We start from the raw sequence: 27,910 nt of genomic DNA, 5'->3' as shown, positions 1-27,910 counted from the left end.
TCACCCACTGAAGATTCTCACCAGCCTGGACAGCCAAAGGGGTCTGTGTGTGGCCGGGGAGGATGGCGGGGGAGTGAGCCCCATGGAACAGCCAGGAACTGGTAAGCGGAGGTAGGGCACAGATCCCAGTAAATTATGGTAAATGGTGGTGACCCCGAAAGGAAAGCGGAAGTATTTGGGTTTTTAAACTTCCCCCTAAATTCCCACAAGATTTCATTGTCGCCCCCACACTTCCCCTCTTCCCCACATAGGGAATTTCCGATTTCACTTCCCAAAACGCAAGTGGCCAGAAGGCCTCAACTTCCTCCTTATGCCCTCCTGCCCTGCCCCAGCTGTAGCCTCTGTGGGGAAGCCTTCTCTTCTCCCGCGCGCGTCCGGTGTCACCCATGTCCTCCCTCGCTTGCGTCCCTTTCCCATTCCCACCCCGTCGGCCTGAGGGGAGGTCAGGCCTCTCGCTGCCGGTCAGTTTACCCGTGTGCCCGCTTCTCCCTGTCCATTTTTCTTTCCCCAGTCACCACCCCGCCCCGGATTCTCTACTCCCTCAGCTTGCTCTGCTACCACTTTCCTGTCTCTCCCTCTCCTAAAGCAGATAAAAGATGAGGGGACAAAGACAGTGTGTGTCTGGGAAGCTGGGCTGAGAGGAGGAGGTGCCGCGGCCCGGGGGTACTCCGATGCTTCCGGGGATTCCGAGCCAGCGGGAGGACCGCACGTGGGGAACGGCGGGCGCGGCGCGTAGTCAGGGAACCAGGGTGCCTGACTGGGTGTCGCGTGGAGCCATCCCCCGGGGGTGTGGGGGGCCCACGGTGCCGGAAGGCGCGCAAGCCCAGATACCGTCTGCGCCGAACGCCTGCTCCTCGGCTTCCTAACCGCAGCACTGTCGCGAGCCTCCCCACGAGGGGCGGGGCGAAACAGGTGCGGTTGCCACGGCACCCGGACCACAGCCTCGCGAGATTTGGAATCAGCCAATGGGGGCGGGGGAGGGGAAGACGTGGCACGAGTCGGAGGGGCGGGGCTGGGAGGGGCTCCTCCCTACCCCTCCCAATTCCGCCCTGCCCCCGCCGCGGCGGCGCTAGCCGCCAGTGAGGGACCGACCCTATAAAGGCCGCTCCGCGAGGAGCACGCTGTACCCGGCAGAGGGCGCTTCGGCGGGTTGGGCTGTGCGCCTGCGCAGTGTGGGTCGCTCCCCATTCCCTGCCCCGGTCGGCCCCGCCTCGGCTCCGCGCTCTCGCCCAGCTCTCAGCCGCCGCTCTGCCCCGCAGCAGCCAGCCCCGTGTCCGGCAGTATGTTCAGCTGGGTGAGCAAGGATGCCCGCCGCAAGAAGGAGCCGGAGCTCTTCCAGACGGTGGCTGAGGGACTGCGGCAGCTGTACGCGCAGAAGCTGTTGCCCCTGGAGGAGCACTACCGCTTCCACGAGTTCCACTCGCCCGCGCTGGAGGACGCTGACTTCGACAACAAGCCCATGGTGCTCCTGGTGGGGCAGTACAGCACGGGCAAGACCACCTTCATCCGACACCTGATCGAGCAGGACTTCCCGGGGATGCGCATCGGGCCCGAGCCCACCACCGACTCCTTCATCGCCGTCATGCACGGCCCCACTGAGGGCGTGGTGCCGGGCAACGCACTCGTGGTGGACCCGCGGCGCCCCTTCCGCAAGCTCAACGCCTTTGGCAACGCCTTCCTCAACAGGTACCCACTCATCACTCCAGGGGGCGGGGGGCGCGGCCGGAGCACACCCCTCACTCGGAGCCTGACCCTCCCGTGGCTGTCGCCCCGCCGTCCTTTGTCTCCGAGGCCCCAGTGAGACCCTCAGTGACCACTCCCTGGTCCAAGGGCCCTGCCCCTTCCCAGAGAAAACCCACCGGAGGTCTAAGAGTGGGCGTTGTCGGCTCCCCCAGCTTCTGTCGTCCCCAGAATCTTCCAGGTTAACCACCAAGGCCTTCTGCAGATCCCAGCCCCACTCCCCTCAGAACCAGGGCCGCAGTAGGAAGCTGAGCCATTCCTGCACTCCTTTTCTTGGTCTCCACCTCCTTCCTGCAGGCTGGATGCACCTAATTCACGGAAATCAACCCTCCCCTCCCTGTCTCCTTAAGTGTCAGTAGCAAAACACAGTGAAACTTTTAGCCATTCCCTTCTCTGGTGCGGTGTGGGTCTGCTCTGCCTCCCCTGGGACGGTGGTTTTGTGTAGGAGGGAGGAGGAGGATCTGCTGTGGCTTGCTGACTTTGGGGCAGCCCCTTGGTGGCAGGGGACAGTTGAGGTTTGAACACTTCTCCCAATGGCAGTTCTCAAGAGGTCAGTGCTGCCTTGAGGGGTTTCAGGAAGCAGGATGAGGTGGTGGCAGTGGGAGCCCTGCAATGAGATTCTGGCCCTAAGCCCTTCTGTGCACTGAGGGACAGAATCTGAGGTTCCTTCACCCACTTGGACCTCACTTTTCCAGTTAAGTGGCCTCTGCACACAAGGAGAGTGATCTCCAGGACTCTGCCTGTCTCAGTGCTGTGAATGAAACACAGTGCTCCCGCCGCTCAAGGAGTGCAATGCCTAGGCTCACTTTTCTCCAAAGGAACTCGAGACATCCCCATCCCAAACCCCAGGCGTCATACCAAAGTACTTCACAGACCCTGCCCTCCCTGCCACCCCACGTTCACGGACTCCACATGCCTTTCAAATTCTGCACCAGCAAAGAGCCTCTGAAGGAATCTTTGAATCCTGCCTTCCGGGTCCCCGCCCTGCACGGTCACATTCCTTTCCGTGCATGGCAGCTTGCCCTAGAGCCAAGCTGGTGGCCAGGCCTACTCCAGGCACAGAGCTGACCTTCAGCAGGGTCTGTTGCCACTTCCAGGCATTTCAGCCTGCCCTCCTGTTTTACGGCTGTTGATGTTTGTCAAGGCCAGGTTGAGTGCAGCCGTTTGGGCTAAGGGTCCTGAAGAGGTGGAGTCCTCTTGCCCCAACCTTACCTCATTTCAAGATTTGTGCGCTGGTAGAGAAGTGATTAGCTGAAACCATTAGCTGGTGGAAGCCATTTGACCCTGTGGAAAGTTTGGCAGCTGTGCCAGAAAGTCCAAGCGTTAGGTCTCTGCTTCCATGCAAAACTTTGGGAAACCATGGGAAGGGTCACTGCCCCTGCTGCCTCTGCTGTCCTGAGCTCTTCACTTTCCTTGTGAGGGCACACCTTTTTTGAAAGGAGAGACGTGGCACAGGACCAGTTTTCTGAATTTGGAAGCCTAGAGTTTCAGAGCTGGAAGGATCTTAGACATCATCTTGGCACCCCCCACCTCACTGTTTCAGGAAACCGAGGCTCAGAGGGTCCGGCTGATGTGTGGAAGTCACCCATTAGGTCAGCCAGCACTGACTGCCTGGCTTTTGCATAGCCAGTTACTGCCTTCTGCTGCTTCTACCCGAAAAAGAGCAATTCAGGATTGCTTTGTCCGAGACCGGTGCTTTGATGACATTGGTGCCACAGGATCTGAGAGGTGGCACACGTTTATTTCCTTCTTGCTGCCACCTCATCTCCAGAGGATCCCTGATCACTGATGGCCCTGCCGAAAGGGCCCTATCAGCCCGCGCTGAGGCCCTGAGCTGTGTCAGGATGTGTAGTGTGGGGAGTGTCCCCGGCGAGGAGGGTGCAACAAAGGGGGCTTTTCTCTGGCTGATACAGCCTCTCCCGGCTAAGTCTTAAAGAGACTCATTGAGTCGTGAACTTGACTTTCCGGCCTTTTCCCCCATGTGGCTGCTCTAAGAATGAAATCAGCTGGAGCAGACCAAGGCAAGGGGCAGTCAGGGTGTCCTAAGAGTGTCTTGCAAAAACTCATTACATAACTGGGACTGCCACTTGTGCGAGATGAAACCTGTGTGGCCTTGGTGAGATGGAATCGGAGGCATCTTTGCTGCTTGCTCCCTTTCTTGTTTTCTGCCATATACCCTGGGCACTGCAGAACAACTGGTTTCTGGGTCCTATAGATATTAACTTGCTTTCTGGGCTCATTTATAAGGCATTTTTATGTATGTGACTTCCCAGAGCCAATTCTGCTTCCCATCCTTCTATTCTGTAATCATCTCTCCAGCGCCTCCTGTCCCCAGCAGGAAGGCCAGGCCTGGCCTGCATGCATTGCTGCTGGCACTGGTGAGAGTGAGGCCCACGTTTTGCTTGCCCTGCAGGTCAGCTGGTCTTGCTCTACTGCCTTGCAGAGCACCCCTTACCCTGGCCAGCTGCCCTCTGCCTGTGGGCCCCTGGTCGCTGGGGGATGGGGCCAAAGGGAGAAGCTGATCGGCTCAGAGTCCTCCCGTCTGTTGGAAAGGCAGCTTCAAGTCTGTGTCCTACAGATAATGGGTCAGTCTTTTCTTTGCTCTCACTAGCTTTTTCAGAGAAGTTTTTTTTTTTTTTTTTTTTTTTTTTTTTTTTTTTTTGAGACGGAGTCTCGCTCTGTTGCCCAGGCTGGAGTGCAGTGGCACACAATTTCGGCTCACTGCAACCTCTACCTCCTGGGTTCAAGCAATTCTCCTGCCTCAGCCTCCCGAGTAGCTGGGACTACAGGCGCATGCCACCATGCCCAGCTAATTTTTCTGTTTTGGGTAGAGATGGAGTTTCACCATGTTGGCCAGGCTGGTCTTGAACTCCTGACCTCAAGTGATCCGCCCGCCTTGGCCTCCCAAAGTACTAGGATTACAGGCGTGAGCCACCACACCTGGCCTTTCAGAGAAGTTTTTAAATGAGCTTTTTCTGTGTCCAGTGAAGAATCCCTGCTCTCAACTGAGACTGCCCCTTGCCTTTCTGGGCTGTTCTAAGCTTAGTGTGAAACTCAGATGTGCGTAGCTGAGCCCTGGCCCGCAAGTCGCCAGCCTCTCCACGGCTTTGTTCATCCTTAGCCTGCTCTGACTTTCAGAGAATGGCGTGTCTGTGCTTCTCCGTCCCACTGTCTACCAGCCTGTGTGGTCCCCAGCTTTTGCCGGCCGTCCATTTCAATTCCCTCACCCAAGCGGCTGGTTGAAAGGGCAGGGCCGGCCCTAGCAGCAGTAGGAAGCTGCCAGCTCTCTTCAGTGTGGAGATTTAGCCAAGTGGTGGAAGATTCTAAGACGGGATTTCAGCATCCGAGTGTGACCTTCTGCTTCCCCTCTGAATTGAATGGTGACCTAGGCGTGCGCAGTTTTCACTAACAAGTCAGCAGCTTGAAAGTTGACCTCTCAAACTCTAGGGGAAAAGTGTGTGAGGAAGTGCTGATTTGGGTCAGTTTGAGCCTGCTGGTTGCATTCCCAGTTGAGAAAGTCCATATGATTTGCCGGCCACCGTGGGAAACTAAGACGATAGAAAACCACCTGTCAGTTCCCCGCTTCTGGAGAGGAAGCCAGAGATGGAGCGAAGGAGTACAGAGAGCCCTTTGTTGTGTCCGGAGCAGCGATGACTATGTCTTGATGCCTCTCTTCTGGCTCTTGCTCTCATGTAGGTTCATGTGTGCCCAGCTGCCCAACCCCGTCCTGGACAGCATCAGCATCATCGACACCCCCGGGATCTTGTCTGGAGAGAAGCAGCGGATCAGCAGAGGTAAACAGCTCTGACCACAGCTCGGGCCGCTGGTGTTGTTACACATCCTTCTCTCTAAGATCTGCAACCTGGTTCAGATGCTGCCCTTCAGATTTCTCCTTTTTTTTTTTTTTTTGACAGAGTCTTACTGTGTCACCCAGGCTGGAGTGCAGTGGCGCAATCTCAGCTCGCTGCAACCTCCGCCTCCTGGGTTCAAGCGATTCTCCTGCCTCAGCCTCCTGAGTAGCTGGGATTACAGGCATGTGCCACCATGCCTGGCTAATTTTTGTATTTTTAGTAGAGATGGGGTTTCACTATACTGGCCAGGCTGGTCTCGAACTCCTGACCTCGTGATCTGCCTGCTTGGGCCTCTCAAAGTGCTGGGATTACAGGCATGAGCCGCCGCACCCAGCTGCCCTCGAGATTTCTTCCAGTCTCAGCCTTTCTTAAAAAAAAAATGTGGCCAGGCGCAGTGGCTCATGCCTGTAATCCCAGCACTTTGGGAGGCCGAGGCGGGCAGATCATGAGGTCAGGAGATTGAGACCATCCTGGCTAACACGGTGAAACCCCATCTCTACTAAAAAATAGAAAAAATTAGCCGGGCGTGGTGGCGGGCGCCTGTAGTCCCAGCTACTTGGGAGGCTGAGGCAGGAGAATGGCGTGAACCCGGGAGGCAGAGCTTGCAGTGAGCCGAGATCACGCCACTGCACTCCAGCCTGGGCAACAGAATGAGACTCTGTCTCAAAAAAAAAAAAAATTGTCCAAGTAAGAACCCATTTTACATCAGCCTCCCATCTCCACAGTGCTCTGTGCACTGAGAGGGCGGGAGCTGCTTTCTTCCTTGGCTCCCTGGGCCCAGGCAATGGGAGCAGCCATGGTGAGACCACAGCCAATCTTATGTGGCTGTCATGCTTTTGAACCCCTGGGGCATGCTGGAAACAACAGGATCAGAATCAGGCCATGCTGTGAGGGTGCAGGAAGCATTGCTGACTCTGAACAAGCCCCTGGTCCCCAGAGCTTATTAGCTTTAGTCTGTGTTAAAAGCCTTTGCCCCTCAAAGCCATATACATTCCTCATGAGTCCAGCAGGACTGAGAGAGAGCCAAGCAAAAGGAGAAGCTGGTAGAAATTCATGAAACAGTTAGGGGCTGGTGGAAATTTGCTTACATTTGCTTAGAGGTTGATAGTCAGCAGCCTCCCTGGCTGAGGCCTTCATGCTGTGCAGTAGTGCGCCATGCCCATTCCAATTGTGTAAACTCCTGCCTAGATTCTGCCAAGTTCTTTTGAAGATCTGGTTCAGGATGAGCCTGAACTGGGTCCTCCATCTGTCATTGCCCCTTTTTCACAGAAGGATGGGGCGCTTTGGGGCCTGATGCTTTCTGGGAGGAGCTTGAGGGTAGGCTGGTACCTGGCAGGTGAGGAGTGGAGTCTACAGCTCCAAATGTGAAAATGAAATAAGATCAAACTCAAAGAGGGGTTGAGGACAAGTGGACAAGTTTGTTGATGATTAACTTGCAGATCCTTCCCGTGTCCCTTACCCTCTGGACTGGCCTTTGCTGGATGAGCCTTGCAGTCAAAGCCAGCAGCTAGGATTCGGGGTGCACATGTCTCTCTGCTAGGGCTCTGAGGGCGTGGGGACTCTGTTCTTGGAGCTGAGAAACCTTGCTTCTCTTTCCTTCCAGCCTTGCAGGCCTTGCCCGTGTGGGACTGCATCAGAGCATACTGAAATCACTGGCCCTCATCTGGTTTCAGAGCTGCCAGTTAGGCTGTTAGATTCTCCCACCCCTGGTGACAGTGATGCACCTAGGAGTTAAGGGAGTAGATTTGGAGACCCCTTCTAAAAAAAAAAAAAAAAAAGCGAGGGCTAGTATTTTTATTTCTTACTGCTATTGTTGTTCCAACCTAGTTTTAGTAAATGCCAGATAAGCAAAAGCCCTGTCATTTGCTAAAGCAAGGTCAGAAAATCTGAATAAGTTACTCTTTTTTTTTTTTTTTTTTTTTGAGACAGAGTCTCGCTCTGTTGCCCAGGCTGGAGTGCAATGGCGTGATCTCGGTTCACTGCAACCTCCTCCTCCCTGGTTCAAGCGATCCTCCCGCCTTAGCCTCCTGAGTAGCTGGGATTACAGGAGCATGCCACCACGCCTGGCTAATTTTTATATTTTTAGTAGATACCGGGTTTCACCATGTTGGCCAGGCTGGTCTTGAACTCCTGACCTCAGATGATCTGCCCGCTTCAGCCTCTCAAAGCATCATGACTGCCTTGAACTCCTGGGCTCAAGTGATCCTTCTACCTTAGTCTCCCGAGTAGCTGGGCCCACAGGCACGGGCCATCATGCTCGGCTGGGGTTGTATGTCTTGTGTTGCTTGCTTTGGCCCCTGCCCTCTGAGATGCTCCCTCCCCACCTCCCACTCCCTCTGCTTCCTTTCCCTGGTAGGAAAGAGGCAGGCAGAGGTGTCTACACTGGCTGTCTCTGGGACAAGCACCAAAGTGTATGCTCCATATCAGTGGATCTGCAGACACAGCATGGCGTTTTGATTGGGAGCAAGGGGTGGACGTAGACGTTGCCTTGTGGTCCCCGCCCTGGAGTTGCCTGTGCAGACAACAGGTTGGAGGAGCAAGCCAGCAGGACACGAGGCTGCTGTCAGTGTGCTGCCCTGCTCTGCCTGTGTGGCCTCCCTCCCCGTCCAGGTGCAAAGTATGGCCCTTCTGCATCCCTGAGAGGCCAGGCTCCCCTATATCCACAGAAGGTCATCTCTACCCATCATGGGCAGGAAGGAGCCGGTGGCTGAAAGAGAAGTACATCACTCTGATTGGAGGAGAGGTTTCCTGCTGTGAAGTAGCAGAAGATCAAACCGATTTTACTAGACCATTTCTTTTCCTCCATAGCCCTAGAGGCCTTGGTTTAGATGTGTTTTACTAAAAGTTACCTGGTTAGGGTTTGAATGATGTTGGTGTTTTGTTGTCAGGAGAAAGACCATCGCTCAGTACCTCTTGGAGGTGCTGGGTGTAAACTCCAGGATGAGCCCCGCTAGGTGGACACAGGAGGAGTGGATTTCTGTTTCCTGGAGGCCTTGCCCATCAGTCATGGAAAGGCCCGTGTGGCCTGTCCAGCGGAGGAGGTCGGAGTGGAGCAGTGCATTCCCGGCAGAGCTGGCCGCCTACTACTGCCTTTGCTAGTGGCGTGGAAAGCAGGTGTTTCCCTCTCAGAAAAATAGGGCTGGCAGAGCACACACCAGGGCCCCAGCGCGACACGCCTCCCCTGGCCTGCCAGCCCGTTCCCTGGAAACATGTCCTTGTGCAGGCCGTGGATGGACATTGGGGTTGCTAATGGCATTTACTTCCATTTCCCACCCCTCTGGCCCCGCCTGGCCCCTCCTGACTTTTTTTCCCCTTTCCCCATGGTCCTAATGTGTGCAGGAAACACGGTCTGGAAAAGATAAGGTGGGCTGGTGCAGGCCCAAAGCAGTCAGGATGCAGCCAGGCTCTGTCAGGGATCCCTGAGGACTGCCTCAGGGACGAGAAGGGGGCCGGGTTGGGGTCTCTCGGGCTGCCTTTGCCTGTGTGCTAATCTGAGTGACTTTAAAGATACTATTCTCCTGTGTCAGCAGAGAAAGGTGGCCTCTGGGGGCTGCGTTCGTTCTTGAGTGCTGCCTGTGTGACTGATAAGGGCATTCCAAAGGGCAGCTGAGCCCGGCAGGGGTGGTGCCCTTGGCTCCAGGGGCTGCCGACCAGTTGCGTGGTCCCGGCGGTGCCTCATGCCAAGTCATCCCCTGGCGGGGCCTCTGTGGGCAGCCCGGCCAGTTCGTTCCCTACCGTGGTCACTAGGCAACGGTGAACTAAGCGGGAGTTTTTGTGCCTCAATCTCCCCATGAAAGCTGTATCAGCAGGGTAGTGTTGTTTCTACTTGCAGTAGCAGATCAGAGACCTGGCCAGCTTTGTGTCTGACTTTCTGCTGGCCACTGCCACGTCAGTGAGTTCCATTGAGTTATCACAGCAGCTGCATCTAGGAGGAAGCTCCTGCCTTTCAGAGGAGGAAGCAGAGGCTTAGGAAAGTTGAGTAATTGGCCCAAGATGACAGGCAGGCCAGCAAGTGTCGTCGCTAGGATTTGAACCGAGGCAGGGGCTGTGCTTCTACTGTGGCGGAGCTGAGAAGGGTGCCTTGGCATGAAGGCTGTGGGCGAAGGAGTGCGGGGAGCTTGGGTCAGACAGATCTTTGCCCCTGTTGGGTCATTACTGTGGAGGCCTTCTCAGCCCTCCTGAGACACACAGAGGCCACCCTCTGTTTCTCTCCCGCCCAAGGTTAGACTCCAGTCCTGAAATGGACCTGAGGTCTGGGGCTTTGAACAGCAGTGCTGGTATTGTTTTCCCTGTTCTCAGCCATAAATGACCCCTTGGGGTCTCCAGCCATAGATGTCTCCAGCCATAAATGACTCCTTGGTCTATCCAGGGAGCCTGGTGGCCTGGGCTCTCGTTTGCCCTCTGATGGTCTGCAGGCTCCCTCTAAGCCTGGGAGCTGTCCTGATCCTTAGTGGTTGGATGGGGCCTCCCTGCCCACACTCCCACCTGTGTGTCCTGAGCCCTCTGGCCCAGAGGCGGGCCTGCGCTGTGGGCCGCCCCCACTTCCTGCCGACACCTCCTGAGATGGAGATGCCGCTGCCAGCAGCCCCCCCAGGCCGGGGTTTCACCAGGGTGCTCCGAAGACCATCAAATGCTCCCAGGGGCGGCCTAAAGGCCATGAGCCAGGCCAGGTGCTGTGTCCCTCTTGGATTCAGCATCCATAGCACAGGTAGATCAGAAGGTTCAAGTCCCATGTCAGTACTTGGGGAGCTGGGTGGCTCTAGGGAGTTGCTGTAGTCCCTGGGAGCCACATCAGCCCATCAGGAAACACCATAGCCTCTCCAGTTATTGTAGATTACCGGAATTTACATGTTAAGCTCTTGCCCTAGTGCCTGGTGCACAGTTAAGTGTTCAAGTGTCAGCTGGTTCATAGTCAAGAGATTGAAAAGCCCAGGGCTTTCCAGACTGTGATCTGAGTAACATCCTGGGGAGTATCCTCAGGGAAGTGCAGACTCAGCCGGGGTTTCCCATTGGGTTCCAGGCCCTCCTTTGCTCCCAGCTCCAGGCCTCCCGAAACCCTCTGCTCGCCCCACCTGGCTGTGGCCTCCCTCTGTGGCCCAGCAGGCCAGGATGCCAACACAGCTTTTGGCCTCAGCCTTTGCTGGGGGCGTGCAGGCTCTGCCGCAGAGGAGACGTACCAGGCGCTGCCCGCGCTCAGCACCTGTTCCCCAGGCTGCGCGCTGGCGGTGGGCTGGGGAGCAGCTTGGCCGAGCGCCTGCAAACATTCCGTTTATATTTGGGGGATGAGGCATTCTTCATGCGTTTGAAGTCCTTGCCTACACACCCATCAGAATCTGAGCTTCTTAAGCCCAAAATACAAATCCTGCTAGTAAATAAGAGCAAACATTTACTCCTGCTCGCAGTGTGCCAGGCTCACTCCATCCTCCCGCGGCCCTCCGAGCTGGAAACCTACTGCTTTCATGTTACAGACCGAGAAGCTGGGAATCAAGGCTCTGAGAGGCCAGAGACCTGCTGGGTCACACAGCTGGTTGTTGAGTAGAAGGTTCAGGATGGAAATGTGGGCCTGATTCCAGAGTTCCTCTGCCCCCTCCCGCCCCTCTTTTGCTGCTTCTGTCTGATTTGCTGGGGTCTACGTTGTGTGTATTGAAGTCCACCCTCCTCAGGCGCCCTGCTGTGCAAAGCATTCCTGGGCTGCCACCACCATGACAGAGAGTATTCCCATCGCCCGAAAGTTCCTGTGCCCCTCGTAGTCACTCCTGGTCCCAGGCAGCCCACTGACCTTTGTCTCTAACTTTTGCCTTTTCCGGAATATCACCTAAATGGAATCATACAGGATGAAGCCTTTTGCTTCCACCTTCACTTAGCAGGATGCTTCTGAGCTGCATCCATGTGTTTGAGAGCCCCCGTGGCCCGCTCCTCTTTGTTGGGGGTCCTTGTCCCATCATAGGGATGCACCATCCGTTGTCATTCATTCACCTGTTGGAGGCGCTTGGGTTGTTCCACCTGGGGCAGTTTTGAATCAAGTTCATGCTTTGTGTGGGCGTGTGCTGCTGCTGCTCTCAGGTAAATGCTGAGGAATGGAGGCGCCTCTGTGCTCCACTGGAAAACCCTTCCAGAGGAGCTTCAGCCTGAACAAGCCCAGGAACGAGGCCCAGCACGCGTTGGAAACCTGTGTGATGGAGAGCTAGGGTGAGAAATACTGAAGCCCATGCAGCTTGAATGACAGGAAACAAAAGTCGATTGGAGACAAACCCTCTATTGTTTCGTGTTCTAGAAATCTTTGGAATGTATAAAGCAGCTTTTCCCCCTGCGGCTGGAACTACCTGTGTTTTGGAGGCTACTGGGGTAGGGCGGGGAGGCCTGAGAACCTCCCTCTTCCCCTTCTGTGCTGGCGGGAAACATGGTCCGGCTTTTCTCAGGAAGGCAGATCCTGTAAGGCCAGCGCCTGGAGAGGGGTGCCCCAGAGCCACAGTGGCCTGGAGGAGGCTGGGTGGGACGTGGGTCGCCATGAGAGGCACCTGCGTGCACGCTACCCTGAGGTGCCACGCCTGGCTCAGCCTGGTTGCCCAGAGCCACTCTGTTCCATCATCCCACAGCCCCAGGACTTTTCATTTTCACTTTTTAAAAATTGTGATAAAATACACCTAACATATAATATTTACCATTTTAATCTTTTTTTGGGGGGGTGGGGGCGGAGATGGAGTTTTACTCTTATTGCCCGGGCTGGAGTACAGTGGCACGATCAATCTCGGCTCACTGCAACCTCCGCCTCTGGATTCAAGCAATTCTCCCGCCTCAGCCTCCCAAGTAGCTGGGATTACAGGTGCCTGCCACTATGCACAGCTAATTTTTGTATTTTTAGCAGAGACAGGGTTTCACCATGTTGACCAGGCTGGTCTTGAACTCCTGACCTCAGGTGATTCGCCCACCTCGGCCTCCCAAAGTGCTGGGATTGCTGGCATGAGCCGCCGCGCTCAGCCTTTTTTTTTTTTTTTTTTCTTTTGAGACAGAGTCTTGCTCTGTTGCCCAGGCCGAAGTGCAGTGGTGCAATCTCGGCTCACAGCAGCCTCTGCCTCCCGAGTTCCAGCGGTTCTCCTGCCTCGGCCTCTTGGGTAGCTGGGATTACAGGCGCACGGCACCATACCTGGCTAATTTTTGTCTTTTTAGTGGAGACGGGGTTTCACCATGTTGGTCAGGCTGGTCTCGAACTCCTGACCTCAGGTGATCAGCCCGCCTTGGCCTCCCAAAGCACTGGGATTACAGGTGCGAGCCACTGCGCCTGGCCTCATTTTAACCATGTTTTTTGGTCATGGGCCCCAGAAAAGTAGATTTTAAGTATTTGTAGGTGTGCATTTCACTGGCATTTAGCACATTCTTCATTGTTCAGCCGTCACCACCATCCAGCTCCAGAGCTCTTCAGTTCCCAAATGGAAACTCTTCCTGTTCAACACCAGGTCCCCTCCCGGCTCCCTGCACCCCGCAGCCCCTGCACTCCCCATTCTATATTCCTTTTCTGTGCACTTGATTACTCCTGGTATCTCCTGTAAGTGGAATCCTACAGTGCCGTATCTGTCCTTTTGTGACAGGATGTTTTAAAAAAACTTTTAGGTTCAGGGTACATGTACAGGTTTGTTATACAGGTAAATGGAGTGTGGTGGGGTTTGGTGTGCAGATTATTTCATCACCCAGGTAATAAGCATAGTATCTGATAGGTAGTTTTTCTTTTCTTTTTTTTTTTTTTTTTTTTTGGAGACAGGGTCTCTGTCACCCAGACTGGGAGTGCAGTGTCACAATCACAGCTCACTGTAGCCTCAACCTCCCGGGCCCAAACAATCCTCTTACCTCAGTGTCCCAAGTAGCTGGGAATACAGATGCACAGATGCATGCCACCACACCCAAATTCTTTAAATTTTTGTAGAGAAGGAGTCTTGCTATGTTGCCCAGGCTGGACTCAAGCAGTCCTCCTGCCTCAGCCTCCCAGAGTGCTGCTATTACAAGCGTGAGCCACCATGCCCAGCCTGCTAGGCAGTTTTCCTGTCCTCACCCATTCCACCCTCAGGCAGGCCCTGGTGTCTATTGTTCTCTTCTTTGTTGCCATGTGTACTCCATGTTTCACACCCACGGATGAGTGAGAACATGCGGTATTTTGTTTTCTGTTCCAGTGTTAGTTTGCTGAGGATAATGGTCTCCAGCTCCGTCCATGTTGCTGCAAAGGTCATGATCTTGTTCCTTTTTATGGCTGCATAGTATTCTCTGTGGTATATGTACCATGTTTTCTTTATCCAGTCTACTGTTGATGGGTATTTAGGTGGATTCCATCTTTGCTATCATGAATAGTGCTGCGATGGACATATGTGTGCATGTGTCCTTATGGCAGAATGATTTCTCTTCCTTAGGGTTTATGCCCAGTAACGTGATTGCTGAGTCGAATGGTAGTTCTGTTTTAAGTTCTTTCAGAAATTGCCAAGCTGCTTTTCACAGTGGCTGAACTGGTTTACATTCCCACCAGCAGTGTATAAATGTTCCCTTTTCTCTACAACCTCACCAGCATCTGTTATTTTTAGACTTTTTAATAATAGCCATTCTGACTGTTAATGAGATGGTGTCTCATTGTGGTTTGATTTGCATTTCTCTAATGATTAGTGATGCTGAGTGTTTTTTCATATGCTTGTTGGCTGCGTGTGTGTCATCTTTGGAAAAGGTGACAGGCTTACTTCATCACTTAGCATCACGTCTTCTAGGTCCCAGGATTTTCTGAGCCAGAGCTTCCTGGTGGCTTATGATCCCTTATCAGAGGGGGCTCTGGCTTTTACTCACTAAAACCCCTCCCTCTGCAGGCGGGCCTTTCTCTCCAGCCCACCTGCTTGGGCCATGTTTTCTGTGTCCTTTTGCTAGGTGTCAGTTCTGTCACTCCCACCGGGGCCTGAGCTAGTCAAGCTAACAGCAAGGCCCCTACCTTGGTGGGTTCCAAAGCCTGAAGGCTTGTTGCCTTGGGCAGTGCCGGGGGTGCTGGCAAGCCCTGTTCTGTACTTGTCACCGGCCGTCCAGCTCTGATCCAGAGAGTGGCTCAGTGCTACCACTGTGCGGTGTAGCCTTTGGCACCTCTTGAAACCCGGCGTCTTTAAGGCTGAGTGAGGTGCCTTTGAGGGCAGTGAGGGCCTAGTGGGCTAAGGAGCGCCGGTGGGCCTGGTGGGGCGTGCAGTTACGTGGTCACTGCCTGCATGGCACAGGCCCGAGTGCTGTGGCCCTTTTTGTCACCTGTGGGTGTGGCTGGCCAGTCACTGTGTTTCCCTCACAGCAAAAGCACATTTTCTGTAATAAACAGGAAATTTTAGTCACCTGCAAAGAAATGGGCTTACCTCTGTTGACTCCAGCTTGAGATGACGGCCAGTAACTGGGTTTCAGGGCAGGTGGGGCCGGGCTTCTGGACCTGGGGCAGGGAGTTTTGGAGTGCTGACTCTTCCTTCTTCCTTCCCCTCCTTTTTCTCTCTTTCCCCAGGGCCCCCCAGCTATCCAGGGGGAGGGGGGAGTGGGGCTTTGCTGGGTGGAGTTTGGGAGGGTGACCTCAGCTCCCCAGGCGCCGTCCTGACTCCCAGGCCAAAGCTAACATGGGCTGAGCACAGCCCATCAGGGCGCCCTGGTTCCCAAGAACTCGGTTTTGGCATCACAGCCTCCCCAGCTGTGTGAATTCTAGTTTCAGCTTGTGGCGGGCTGAAGACAAATGATTTGACAAGGGGAGAAGTTGGGCCCCCTTTCTGCTGAGCGAGAAGCCTGAGTCCTTGAGTCATCGCCTTTTCAGTACTGACCTGTGTTCCCAGAGCTGGCCATAAAAGGCTGTGGGCTGTGGGCCCCAGGCAGGCCCTGCAGGCTCATCTAGTGTGGCCTCATCCCCTGGGGGCAGAGGCAGCCTCTCCCTGCCCCTGCTTCCCTCATGTTGCCCTTGGCCTCTCTTTCTGGTTTTCTGCCGAGACTTCACTCTTCGGGCATCCTCTCCTGTGGAGCTCAGAGCCAGCTGCAGGGAGTCCGGGTGCTCGGAGCCTTGTACTTTGGAAGCAGGAGCATGTGGTGGCATGAGGTGCCCTGGCGCGATGCCCTTCCACACCTTCTGGGCACAGGGAATCTGGCAGCTCTGCTGTCTCCTACCATCCGCCTGAGTCTCTGGAAGGCTGATCGGGCCTCTCCGCCCAGGCTGGAGGCCAGGACCCTGGCTCCCCTGCACTCCTACCCTGTTAAGAACCTTGGCCCAGGGCTGTTTCTGGTCAGAGTGCTCTATTTGCTGTTGGGCTGGGGTGAGGAACGGCTGCACATCACCTGTGGAGAGGCTGCCGAGGCTGTGTGGCTGAAGCTGTGGATTTGGGATTTTCCTTACATTTTGGTGACTTTGCTCAAGGATGAAAGTCCTTGACCGGTGATGGGTCCAGGCGGCTGGCCCCTTGTTCCCACAGAGCCCTGGCTTCCCCTGCCCCGGCCTGCCGAGGAGGCTGTCCCTGCTGGGTCCTGGGCTGGAGGCTCAGTGCTCCCACACGCCCTCCTCCCTGCAGCGCCGGCCGAGGAATTGGTATTTAAATTTCACAGATGGAGAAAGTAACTGAGAAGTTAGGAAAAGAACTCAGGTCACAGAGTCAGTGGCAGGGGGCGGGAGTGGAGTGCAGAGCCATCTTAGTGGCCCGAGTTCCTTCTGGGAGCGCCAGGTGTGGGGAGGGGCTCCACGCCCCTGTGGCTTTGGGCTCACAGATGGCGCCAAGCACGCTTGGGCCTGGGGCCAGGGCAGGCGGCAGGCGTGTTTATCCCGTGAGTGAGCTTGACTCCGCATACCCCGTGGTGCCATTTATCTTGGCGCGCTTGTGCGTAGAGGCAGCCTCTCGAGAGCCCGGTCTGTAGACCTGCCTTTGTCCTAGAGGGCTTTGCAGGGTGGGAGCAGCGGATGCCACCAAGGGGGAGCCTGTGTAGTGGAGGAGTCAGCAGCAGCTCCCACTGGGGGACGGCAGGGCTGCCCTCCCATCACCTCGGGCGACCCTGTCCAGCTGCTGCTTTTCCTTAACGCTTTGTCCTTGGAGTTCCCCCCTCGCTGCTGTTTTTCTGCCCCCTCAGTCTAGAGAGCGCCCGTCTCCATCCTCAGCTTCGCAAAAGGGTGATGAGTGTTTTTCTTAGAGATCCCAGGAGCGGGCGGTGGGCTGAGGACAGGTTTGGGCTCAAGCTATGCGACTCTCAGACTGTTGTGTGCAGGAGTGGCTTCTCCCGCTTATTTCCAGAGCCTGACTGCTCTCTGGGAAGTACTTGGTGCTTCTGAAGAGGGCCGGCCTACGTTTGGGTGGCCTGGGACCTGTGGGAAGACTGAGCCAGGGACATGGAGGCTTGCCCAGAATCAGGCAGAGAGGATGTGCCCCTTGGGGGTGGGGCCCAAGCTCCCCAAGGACTCTAGGCCTTTGTTTCCACATGGCCCGCCTGTCACTCCTTACTCTTCCTAGACCAGGAGGGACAGAAGTTTTACTCTAGGGGCAGAGGAAGAGGTGACGATTTCTTTTGTTTTGTTTTTGAGACAGGGTGTCGCTCTGTCGCCCAGGCTGGAATGCGGTGGCATGATCACGGCTCACTGCAGCCTCAACCTTCTGGGCTCAGGTTATCCTCCTGCCTTAGTCTCCCAAGTAGCTGGGACTACAGGCCTGCACCACCTTTGTAGAGTCGGGATTTTGCTATGTTGCCCAGGCTGAAGTGGAAATATTTTGAAGAGGCCTAGTTGTCATATAGGATTCAAATTAAACCGCTGTTACGGAGACCCAAAAATCATTGGCTTAAGTCAGATAGCCTATAGTTTATGTGAAAAACAACAGTCTAAGGCCATTCTGAACATGCAGCTTTCATCTCTGAACGGAAGGTGCTTCCTCCAGCTCCTCCCATCACATCAGCATCCCAGTCCTCAGGAGGGAGAAAACAGCAGAGGGCTGATGCACCTTTTCTTGTTCATTCTGCTGAAGGAGGCTGGGAAATGCAGTCTCAAGCTGGGAGGCCATGAATCCAGCTGAAACTAGATAGTTATATCTGGTTCCTTCTAGGAGGAATTTCAATTAGCAGTCTCTGCCACAGGCGACAGAATTCACTTTAATTGGTGGTCCTTAATTGGGCCATAATGGATTGGTGGGAAGCAATATAGAATAGAGTTTAGAATCCAGCTGCGGTGGCTCAGGCCTGTCATCCCAGCACTTTGGGAGGTCAAGGCAGGAGGATCTCTTTGAGCCCAGGAGTTCAGCATAGACAGCATAGTGAGACCCCCATCTCTACAAAATAAAAATTTAAAAATTAGCCAGACATGGTGGCACACGCCTGTAGTCCCAGCTACTCGGGAGTCTAAGGTGGGGGGATGGCTTGAGCCCAGGAGTTCAAGGTTGCAGTGAGCCAAGATTGTGCCACTGCACTCCAGCCTGGGTGGCAGAGCAAAACGCTGTCTCTAAAAAAAATGAATACAAATTTTTTTAAAAAAGAATATAGAGCTTAAAGCTGGAGTCTGTCCAGTCCAACCACTTTGTTTTGGAGAAGTGTTTAAGACCTAGGAAGGGGAAGTGGTTTGTAGCACTTCCTGGGCTTCTTGTAGAGCAGAGGTCAGCAAACTTTTTCTGTAAGGGTCGGATAGTTAATACTTCCAGCTTCGCAGACCTTATAGTTTCTGTCACAACGACTGAACTCTGCTGTGTCAGACAAAAGAAGCCATGGATAATACAAATGAGCATGGTTGTGTTTCAGTAAAACTTTATTTATACAAACAGGTGGTGGGCCAGGTTTGATCCCTGAGCTGTAGTTTGTCAACCCTTGTTGCAGAAAATAAGTGAGATTCCTGCAAAATGGGGAGCCTGGCACATCAGCACTGAACAAGTAGCAGCTGCAGTTACTGTTGCAGGCGCCTCTTGTCACTACCGTCCCAGGGCACACAGCTGGCAGGTGGCAACACTGGAGTCTATGTTCTACCCTCTGTGCTGTGCTGAGCACAGTGCTGGGTCTCCTTCTCACTCTCGCCCTCGTCTGATCCACCTTAGAGCTTGCACTGTGGGATGACTTTTGCATTAGCACCTGTTTATGCCAAGTGCTACATGGGTTGGGGAGTGTTATGGTGGGGGCAGGAATAGGGGAGATAATGCTGCCCTCAGGGTGCTGTGCTGTCTAGATGAACACCTTATAGGAATTTTTTTTTTTATTTTGAGACAGAGTCTCGCTCTGTCATGCAGGCTGGAGTGCAGTGGTGTGATCTCGGCTCACTGCAACCTCTGCCTCCCAGGTTCAAGCAATTCTCCTGCCTCAGCCTCCTGAGTAGCTAGGACTACAGGCATGTGCCACCACACCCAGCTATTTTTTTTTTTTTTGAGATGGGGTCTCGCACTGTTGCCCAGGCTGGAGTGCAGTGGTGCAATCTCAGCTCACTGCAACCTCTGCCACCCAGGTTCAAGCAATTCTCCTGCCTCAGCCTCTCGAGTAACTGGGATTACAGGTGCCCACCACCAAACCTGGCTAATTTTTGTATTCTTAGTAGAGATGAGGCTTACCCATGTTGTCCAGGCTGGTCTCGAACTCCTGACCTCAGGTGATCCACCCACCTCGGCCTCCCAAAGTGCTGGGATTACAGGCGTGAGCCACCGCACCTGGCCCTTTCTACGAATTTTATTTTATTTTATTTTATTTATTTAGAGACGGAGTCTCGCTCTGTTGCCCAGGCTGGAGTGCAGTGGCACGATCTCGGCTCACCACAACCTCCGCCTCCTGGGTTCAAGCAATTCTCCTGCCTCAGCCTCATGAGTAGGCTGGGACTACAGGCTTGCGCCACCATGCCCAGCTAATTTGTGTATTTTTAGTGGAGACACGGTTTCACTATGTTGGCCAGGCTAGTGTGAAACTCATGACCTCGTGATCCTCCCACCTTGGCCTCCCAAAGTGTTGGGATTACAGGTGTAAGCCACCACGCCTGGCCTATAGGAGTTTTAAAAATTATCTCAGGCTGAGAAATACCAGGCCAGGTTGGAGATGAGAGCCATCAGAGCAGCAGGTCCCTTGGCGCCCCTGAGCTCTCCCTTCTCTTCCCCCCAGGCTATGACTTTGCAGCCGTCCTGGAGTGGTTTGCCGAGCGTGTGGACCGCATCATTCTGCTCTTCGACGCCCACAAGCTGGACATCTCTGATGAGTTCTCGGAAGTGATCAAGGCTCTGAAGAACCATGAGGACAAGATCCGCGTGGTGCTGAACAAGGCAGACCAGATCGAGACGCAGCAGCTGATGCGGGTGTACGGGGCCCTCATGTGGTCCCTGGGCAAGATCATCAACACCCCCGAGGTGGTCAGGGTCTACATTGGCTCCTTCTGGTCCCACCCGCTCCTCATCCCTGACAACCGCAAGCTCTTCGAGGCCGAGGAGCAGGACCTCTTCAAGGACATCCAGTCTCTGCCCCGAAACGCCGCCCTCAGGAAGCTCAATGACCTGATCAAGAGGGCGCGGCTGGCCAAGGTAGACCCTGGGGTGAGGGGAGCAGCCTATTGCCAGGCAGGGCCGTGGGGCTCTGAGACTGGCACTCAGGGCCCCAGGCTTGCCCTAGACCCTTCCCAGCTCACTTCACAGGCAGACCTGCACTGCGCTGTTTCCCTCTATAGAAACCGGTCTTTGGTCAGCACTCGCGTGCAGCCTGCTCTTAAATGAGATTCTCTACCCAGCCTCCCTCTAAACCTGTTCTGTTTGTGGTTTATACCCCATCTAATTTCAAGAAGGGTTTGACTATGCTTACAACACAGAAACAGCACACAGGAAGTTACCACTGAAGCAAAGGAGGCAGCCTCAGAAATGGGGTGTTGGGGGATAGAGCTCTGAGGCTTGTTGGCTTCCCTCTAGGGTTTTTTGTTTTTGTTTTTGTTTTTGAGGTGGAGTCTCGCTCTGTTGCCCAGGCTGGAGTGCAGTGGCATGATTTCGGTACATAGCAACCTCTACCTCCCAGGTTCAAACGATTCTCCTACCTCAGCCTCCCGAGTAGCTGAGATCACAGGCACGCACCACTATGCCCAGCTAATTTTTGTATTTTTACTAGAGACAGAGTTTCACCATGTTGGCCAGGCTGGTCTCAAACTCCTGACCTCAGGTGATCTGCCCACCTCAGCCTCCCAGAGTGCTGGGATTACCCCTCTGGGGTTTACTGAGCCTGAAGTGCACTCAGCACAGTGCTGGACGCCAGGGACATGGCGGGGAGTGACACACAGCCCCTGTCCACTCCTCAGCCTTCATGGGGAAAGCAGAGCACGCAAACAAAAAATAAACATCAGTTATTTGTGTCGTCCCGGAGTGAGCACAGGCTGCTGTGGGAGCTGGTGTTAGGGGCTGTCCCAGTGGAGTAGAAGGGCTGGGGGAGGCCTGGCAGGAGCTGAAGCTTAAGCTGCAACAGGAAGCAGCTCGTGAGGAGACGGGGTGCCAGCCTGCAGCCTGGGAAGCACTGGGCATGGAAGCCAAGGTCACGCTGAGGCGGTGTCAGTCCAGCAGGCCTCGCAGACCATCCTTATGTCTCCTGGCAGCCCAGGCCTGGTGGCACCTATCAGCAGCCTCTGAATGGCCAAAGGGTTTGGAATCTCAGTGTATGACCAAGTACTTGAGTGACAGCCGGCGTGGCTGGGGCCAGGAAACGAAGGTTTATGCCACCGGCGGGCCCTTCCAACACAGAATGACAGAACACATGCCCTTGGGGTGTCTGACTTTGGATAGCACCCTATCGTGAGCAGGCCTAGACGAGTCACCATGAGTGACAGTCCCGGCTGTGGTTGGGGTTGACCCCGTGGACAGGAGTGTTTGACACAGATTGTCTGAACAGCTGAGAAGTGACCAAGCCCACATTTGTATCTCAGCAGGGCACCTAGCTATTCTTTCAGGCTCTTAGCACAGGGCTCAGTTGTTTAAGAAATAGGCTCCAGCCAGGCATGGTGGCTCATGCCCGTAATTCCAGCACTTTGGGAGGCCAAGGTGGGTGGGCGCATCACCTGAGGTCAGGAGTTCGAGACCAGCCTGGCAAACATGGAGAAACCCCCATCTCTACTAAAACAAAATACAAAAATTAGCCAGGCGTGGTGGTGCGTGCCTGTAATCCCAGCTACTTAGGAGGCTGAGACAGGAGAATCACCTGAACCCAGGAGGCAGAGGTTGCAGTGAGCTGAGATCACGCCACTGCACTCCAGCCTGGGCGGCAGAGCAAGACTCTGTCTCAAAAAAAAAAAAAAAAGAAAAAAAATAGGCTCTGGCCAGGCATGGTGGCTCACGCCTGTAATCCCAGCACTTTGGGAGGCCAAAGCAGGAGGATCCCTTAAGGCCAGGAGTTAGAGACCAGCCTGAGCAACCTAGTGAGACCCTGTCTCTATTTAATTTAAAAATTTAAAAAAAAAAAAAAAAAAAAAAAAAAAGGGCCCTTGCTGTAGCTCCCATCTCCAGGCCAGGCCAGAGCATGGCAGGAACTGTCCTGCCTGCCAAGCCAGGCCCTTTGGTGATATGTCCCCAGTTCTTCAGTGAGACAGCACAGAGAGCAGGGTGCTTGCCCCCACCTCGTGGCATGCAGGGGGTACCAGGGCAGACATCGTGTGGGTATTAAGGCTTCAGTGACAGCTGTGCCTGTGGCCAGGGTCACAGTCCCCTGATCTCCAGAATGTAACTGAAGACTGAGGATGGGCACTTCCTGGGGAGCCCATGCGCCTGCCTGCTCAGAGGCTTGGAGACTGCAGGTGTTGAGCACAGTGGGCCTCGTACCCACTCTGTCTCCAGGCCAGATAGTCAGAGGGCATGTGGGTGCTACCTAGTCTGAGCAGTGAGAACTGACCCTTCATCCTTTGCCACCACTGTCCTCCCCTTGTGCCCCAAGTACTCTGGGGCCCACCTCACCCTGCAGATGAGGAATTCTCATTCTGGCCTGAACCTCCATGAGCTGTATGCACGGGTGTGGGTCGGATGCCTGCTCTGGAGGACACAGGGCTGCGTGTTTTTCTTATTTTTAATTTTATTATTTTATTTTTTGATTTTTTGGAGATGGAGTCTCACTCTGTCACCCAGGCTGGAGTGTAGTGGTACAGTCTTGGCTCACTGCAACCTCCGCTTCCCAGGCTCAAGCCATTCTCCTGCCTCAGCCTCCTGAGTAGCTGGGATTACAGGCATCCGCCACCATGCCCGGCTAATTTTTATATTTTAGTAGAGACTGGGTTTCACCATGTTGATCAGGCTGGTCTCGAACTCCTGACTTTAGGTGATCCGCCTGCCTCGGCCTCCCAAAATGCTGGGATTATAGGCGTGAGCCACTGCTCCCGGCTGGCTGGATGTTTTTCTAGATATCTCCCTTCTGGAGCCTCCCTGTGAGTGGAGCCAGCTTTGAGAGAGGAACCCATACAAAAACCTGGGTGACTGACCCCGGCCTCAAAGGACAAAGGACGTCCTGAGCTGAGGAGTGTGGGTGTGGCCCTAGCTGAGGCTCTCTCTTTGCAGTGCAGAGAGAGCTCCCCTGCTCAGCCACCTTTGAAGACAGACAGGACAAGGGGCAGGCATGAGCCCCTGCCTGGTTGTCTGTGAGACCGTGTGTGACCGCCAGGCTCCAGGCACACTGAGTCACCGTACCTGGACAACCCTGTGGCCTCCAATGTTGCCTCACACCTGCCACTTCCTTTTCCTGGAGTGAGTGGTGCTCTCTGTGGTGACTCCCACCGGCCTGGGATCTGCCTGCCACAGTGTCCCTGGGGAGACCCTAGATCCAGACCCACATGGCACTGGGCTGCCTCCCTCAGGCAGTTCTCAGCCAGGCCCCCGCCCAGGGCACACAGGCTCAGGCTGAGTGGGGTGGTGGATGGGCTGGAGCCAGGGAGAAGGGCAGCGAGGCTGGCTGGCTGCAGCCCTCCATGGCTGGACACGACTTGGCAAGGCCGAGGGATCTGAGGGCTGGGCTGCCAGGTTCCCAGCTTGCTGGGGGGGAAATGAAGGGGGTGCTGCCCTGAACTGGCACATGTCTAAGCAAGGTATTGACTCTTGGATAAAGCTGGCAACCGCCAGGAGAAGCCTTTGTGGGATTTTTCGAATCCTTCGTCATCCGAGCTGTGATGATGGAGTGGAGCGTGGCACACGCCCATTGGAGTTCTGTCGGCTCCGTCGGCCCTCGGCAGGGATTTGGACATGCGGGCAGGTGGGCCCTGCAGGAAGCCTGCTCCCTGCTCTGCTGCATGGGAGGGGGCAGCTCGGGGGAAGGGAGCTTGCAGAGAAACAGAAAGAACATGGGCTGTGGGGCACCTTCAGCAGCCCTGGGTTCCAATCCCAGCTCCTCTGCGTGGGAGCCAAGTGCCCCAGGCAGCCTTTCCCAGCCTTGCTTAGGGCTGGGTTGGGAGAATCCCACCCCGCAGGGCTGCGGTGAGGGTTGAACGGAGGGTATGTGGTGTGCGGTGAGGGTTGAACGGAGGGTATGTGGTGTGCGGTGAGGGTTGAACGGAGGGTATGTGATGTGCGGTGAGGGTTGAACGGGGGGTATGTGATGTGCCCAGCGGTGCACAACAAATGGCCTTCTTTGGGTTGACAGACTTGGTTTTACTATTCCTGAATCATCACAATGATCCGTGCAAGGCCAAGGCTGTTGTCTTCTGTTTCTTTCTTTTTTTTTTTTTTTTGAGACGGAGTCTCGCTCTGTCGCCCAGGCTGGAGTGCAGTGGCACAATCTCGGCTCACTGCAAGCTCCGCCTCCCGGATTCATGCCATTCTCCTGCCTCAGCCTCTCCGAGTAGCTGGGACTACAGGCAACCGCCACCACGCCCGGCTAATTTTTTGTATTTTTAGTAGAGACGGGGTTTCACCGTGGTCTCACTCTCCTGACCTCGTGATCCACCCGCCTCAGCCTCCCAAAGTGCTGGGATTACAAGTGTGAGCCACCGCGCCTGGCCTGTTGTCTTCTGTTTCAAGTGCGTTTTCCCGTCCTGTCCTCTGTCCGGCGGCAGTGAACAGCTGTGGCTCTTGCCAGAATGTGTCTGCTCCTAGGCCCATGGGAGCCGGTGGTGGTAGCGGCCTTGAGCTTGACCCATCCCTCCCGCTTCCCTGTTCCTGAGCGAGCACCTTGGAGTGTCCTTGGAGGCTCTGCTCTCAGGGGCAGCCTGGGCCAAGAGAGCGCCTGATGCTCACCCCTTGTCCTCACAGGTTCACGCCTACATCATCAGCTCCCTCAAGAAGGAGATGCCCAATGTCTTTGGTAAAGAGAGCAAAAAGAAAGAGCTGGTGAACAACCTGGGAGAGATCTACCAGAAGATTGAGCGTGAGCACCAGATCTCCCCTGGGGACTTCCCGAGCCTCCGCAAGATGCAGGTACGGCTGTCCCGAGGCCCCATGCAGGCTGGTGGCCATCAGGGCAGGAGGAAGGCCCAGGGCACTGGATTTGGAGGGAATCCCATCTCCATGGGAAAGGGCCTCCCTGAACGGAAGCAGCTGGGTTAATCACCAGCACCCCACCCAATTCAAAGTTGACCCAGGCGGTGACACTGCAGAGGGGAATGTGGTGACTCACCCTTCGTGGTGGGAGGAGGGCAGGGTCATGCCAGGCGCTCTGGTGCCCTGTCCATTAATCCTTGCTGCAGCCCTGCAAGGAAAGAGCTGGAGTTGCCTCCTGTGTACAGGTTAGAGAGCCAAGGGCCAGATGGGTTTGCTGAGACGCCCCTGCTAGTGTGGGGGAGCAGCACTTTCTGCTTGTGAAGCCCTCACTGGAACCACTTGGCCTGGAGTCTGGGAGGGGCCACCCTTCCCAGCCCTTGTCCTTCCTCCCCCGCCCACAGGAACTCCTGCAGACCCAGGACTTCAGCAAGTTCCAGGCCCTGAAGCCCAAGCTGCTGGACACGGTGGACGACATGCTAGCTAACGACATCGCGCGGCTGATGGTGATGGTGCGGCAGGAGGAGTCCCTGATGCCTTCCCAGGTGGTCAAGGGCGGCGCCTTTGACGGCACCATGAATGGGCCGTTCGGTCACGGCTATGGCGAGGGGGCCGGCGAGGGCATCGACGACGTGGAGTGGGTGGTGGGCAAGGACAAGCCCACCTACGACGAGATCTTCTACACGCTGTCCCCTGTCAACGGCAAGATCACGGGCGCCAACGCCAAGAAGGAGATGGTGAAGTCCAAGCTCCCCAACACCGTGCTAGGGAAGATCTGGAAGCTGGCCGACGTGGACAAGGACGGGCTGCTGGACGATGAGGAGTTCGCGCTGGCCAACCACCTCATCAAGGTCAAGCTGGAGGGCCACGAGCTGCCTGCCGACCTGCCCCCGCACCTGGTGCCGCCCTCCAAGCGCAGGCACGAGTGATGGCGCCCGGCCCTGCACCTGCCATCTGCATGCCCGGCCGGGAGGCAGAGACAGGGGTAGGGGAAGGCTCACCGTTTCTCAAGGTCCGTAAAGACAGTGGATGTTTCCTCGCCTCTCGAAAAGGAAAACACCATCTTTCTTTTAAGGCTGTTCCTGGGCCTGGCGGGGGAGGCAGGGGTGAGATGATGGAATTTTGTGCACAAGAACTATGGCTATTTTAATATATAACGTTAGAGGCAGCGTTCTTTGTCACCGCCTCCCCTGTGTGACAGCCCTGTGTGCACGGCCTCTGCCCCCCGGCCTTTGCTCTGGCTGGAGCTGGACAGTGCAGCGACTGCCACCGCGGGGGAGCCAGGTCGCCCTTTTTGCAGGCTGGGGCTGCGTGGACAGGAACACCAGGCACCCTCCGTTTGCTTCTGAGCTGAGGTTGCTTCACAGGGCCGTAGCTTCCTTCCTCACCTGGCTCTGCCTTCCCCGTGCTCTCGGGCGAAGTGGGTTCTTGTGCCTTCCCCTCCTGGGTCCAGGCTCCCCGTGCGCGGGCCCTGCCCTTTTCCTCCCGCACCCCACCGGCTCCGACATGCCACCCCGCTCAGCAGTCACAGAAGCAGGGCCCAGCCACCTCGGTCTTTTTTGGGGGGTTCAGGGGAGTAGGAGAATGTCTTCCAGAAAAATACATAAGCTAGTTTCTGTTCTGTAAAGTGACATCTTTCATACTTGACCAAATTTCCCAGTAACTTCCCAACCACTGTTCAAAAGCTGTGATTTTTGTCTCCCCTTCCCACCCTCCAGCCAAGGGGCAGCCTTGCCCCGGGGGCATTAGATGTGGGTACCCGGGGAACACCCCATTCCTGGACCCCAGCGTTGCGTTTCCTGGCTGAGGAAGGGTGGTCATCCCAGCTCCTGCCCTACCCTCTCACTTAACTGGAGCTTTGGGACGCATCCTCCACAGTGGGAGGTGGGTGGTGGGTGGGGGTGGCGGGGCCTCAGGACAGCTTGGTGCTGGTAAGAGGAAGCCCATGGTTCTGGCTAGGCTTTCATGTCCAGACAGCGGGGACCAGGGGAAAACGCAGCCCCTTCTCCTGTAATCCCCCCTTCATTTCCTACCTTCCTTCCTCTGTTTAGCAAAGGAAGGCAGCTCATTTGGATGTCCTTACAATGCCCCTGGCCCCAGGCTGAGCAATAAGAAACCGGAGCCTTGCGGCCCAGTGGCCTGGGCCAGTTCAGGCCGCCTCCCCCTCCTCTGCCTGGGGCCATTGAGCCCAGCCTCCAGGACCCGGGCGCACTTGCAGGCCAGTGGCCACTGTCCGGGCTGTGATAGTACCAAGGCAGGTGGAGCACCAGGTGCCACAAAGCTGGGCTTCCCACCAGGCTCTCCCCGCGGGGGTCTCAGGGAGCTTCTCCCCAGCGCTGCTCGGAGTCTGCAGGAACTGGCCTTGTTCTCCCTAGCCCGTCACTCCATACAGTATTAGGTGAGGATGGATGCGGGCGCTGTCCTTGCCGGGAAGTCACTGTTGAAGTTGCAGTGGCTTGTTCACACCTGTGGGAAGAGAAGTGAAGACTCTCCTTGCATTAAAAAGTCTGAACTGTGCCAAAGCTTCGGGTGCTTCCTTGTCTTTTCCAGGGGCAGCAGTCCTGGGCCGTCCTCCCCTGGTGTCTGCGGGGGTGATGCCAGCAGGGACAGAGTGGCAAGGCTGCCGGGGCAAGGTGACCAACCCTGCCCAGTCCTGCTTTGCTGGGCAGTAGCTGCCCCGTCCTACTAAGAGGGCCAGGCTTGTAGGGAAAAGGGTTTTCGGGGGTGATGCTCCCTTCCCTGTGCAAGGTGGGAGCTGAGCAGGAGTTCACTTGGGGTGGGGAGGGGGAAAACAGTTGGGAGGATGTCGATAGCTGAGGCCTAGGCTGGCACCCCTCAGCCACAGACAGATGAGTGGGCACCTGCAGGGCCCTCGGCACTGGGTGGCGTCAAGTAAACAAGGGTTTCTGGGCTCTGGAGCCAGACTGGCTCCTTGCT

General features: G+C 55.6%; 1 protein-coding gene across 1 annotated transcript; it reads left to right on the top strand.

Moving 5' to 3' along the window:
- Positions 1–27,495, top strand: EHD1 (EH domain containing 1). The gene is made up of 6 exons (XM_055247796.2): positions 1–101; positions 1,260–1,686; positions 5,437–5,534; positions 19,662–20,074; positions 24,749–24,913; positions 25,378–27,495. Exons 1-6 carry the CDS (start codon positions 83–85, stop codon positions 25,900–25,902), a joined length of 1,647 nt encoding a protein of 548 aa, XP_055103771.1. The 5' UTR covers positions 1–82; the 3' UTR covers positions 25,903–27,495.
- Positions 27,496–27,910: the final 415 nt, after the last annotated feature.

Source organism: Symphalangus syndactylus, chromosome 1, assembly GCF_028878055.3.
Source record: "Symphalangus syndactylus isolate Jambi chromosome 1, NHGRI_mSymSyn1-v2.1_pri, whole genome shotgun sequence".
NCBI classification, from domain to species: domain Eukaryota; kingdom Metazoa; phylum Chordata; class Mammalia; order Primates; family Hylobatidae; genus Symphalangus; species Symphalangus syndactylus.
The sequence above is the reverse complement of the archived record's forward strand: the minus strand, read 5'-3'. Positions and strand labels throughout refer to the sequence as shown.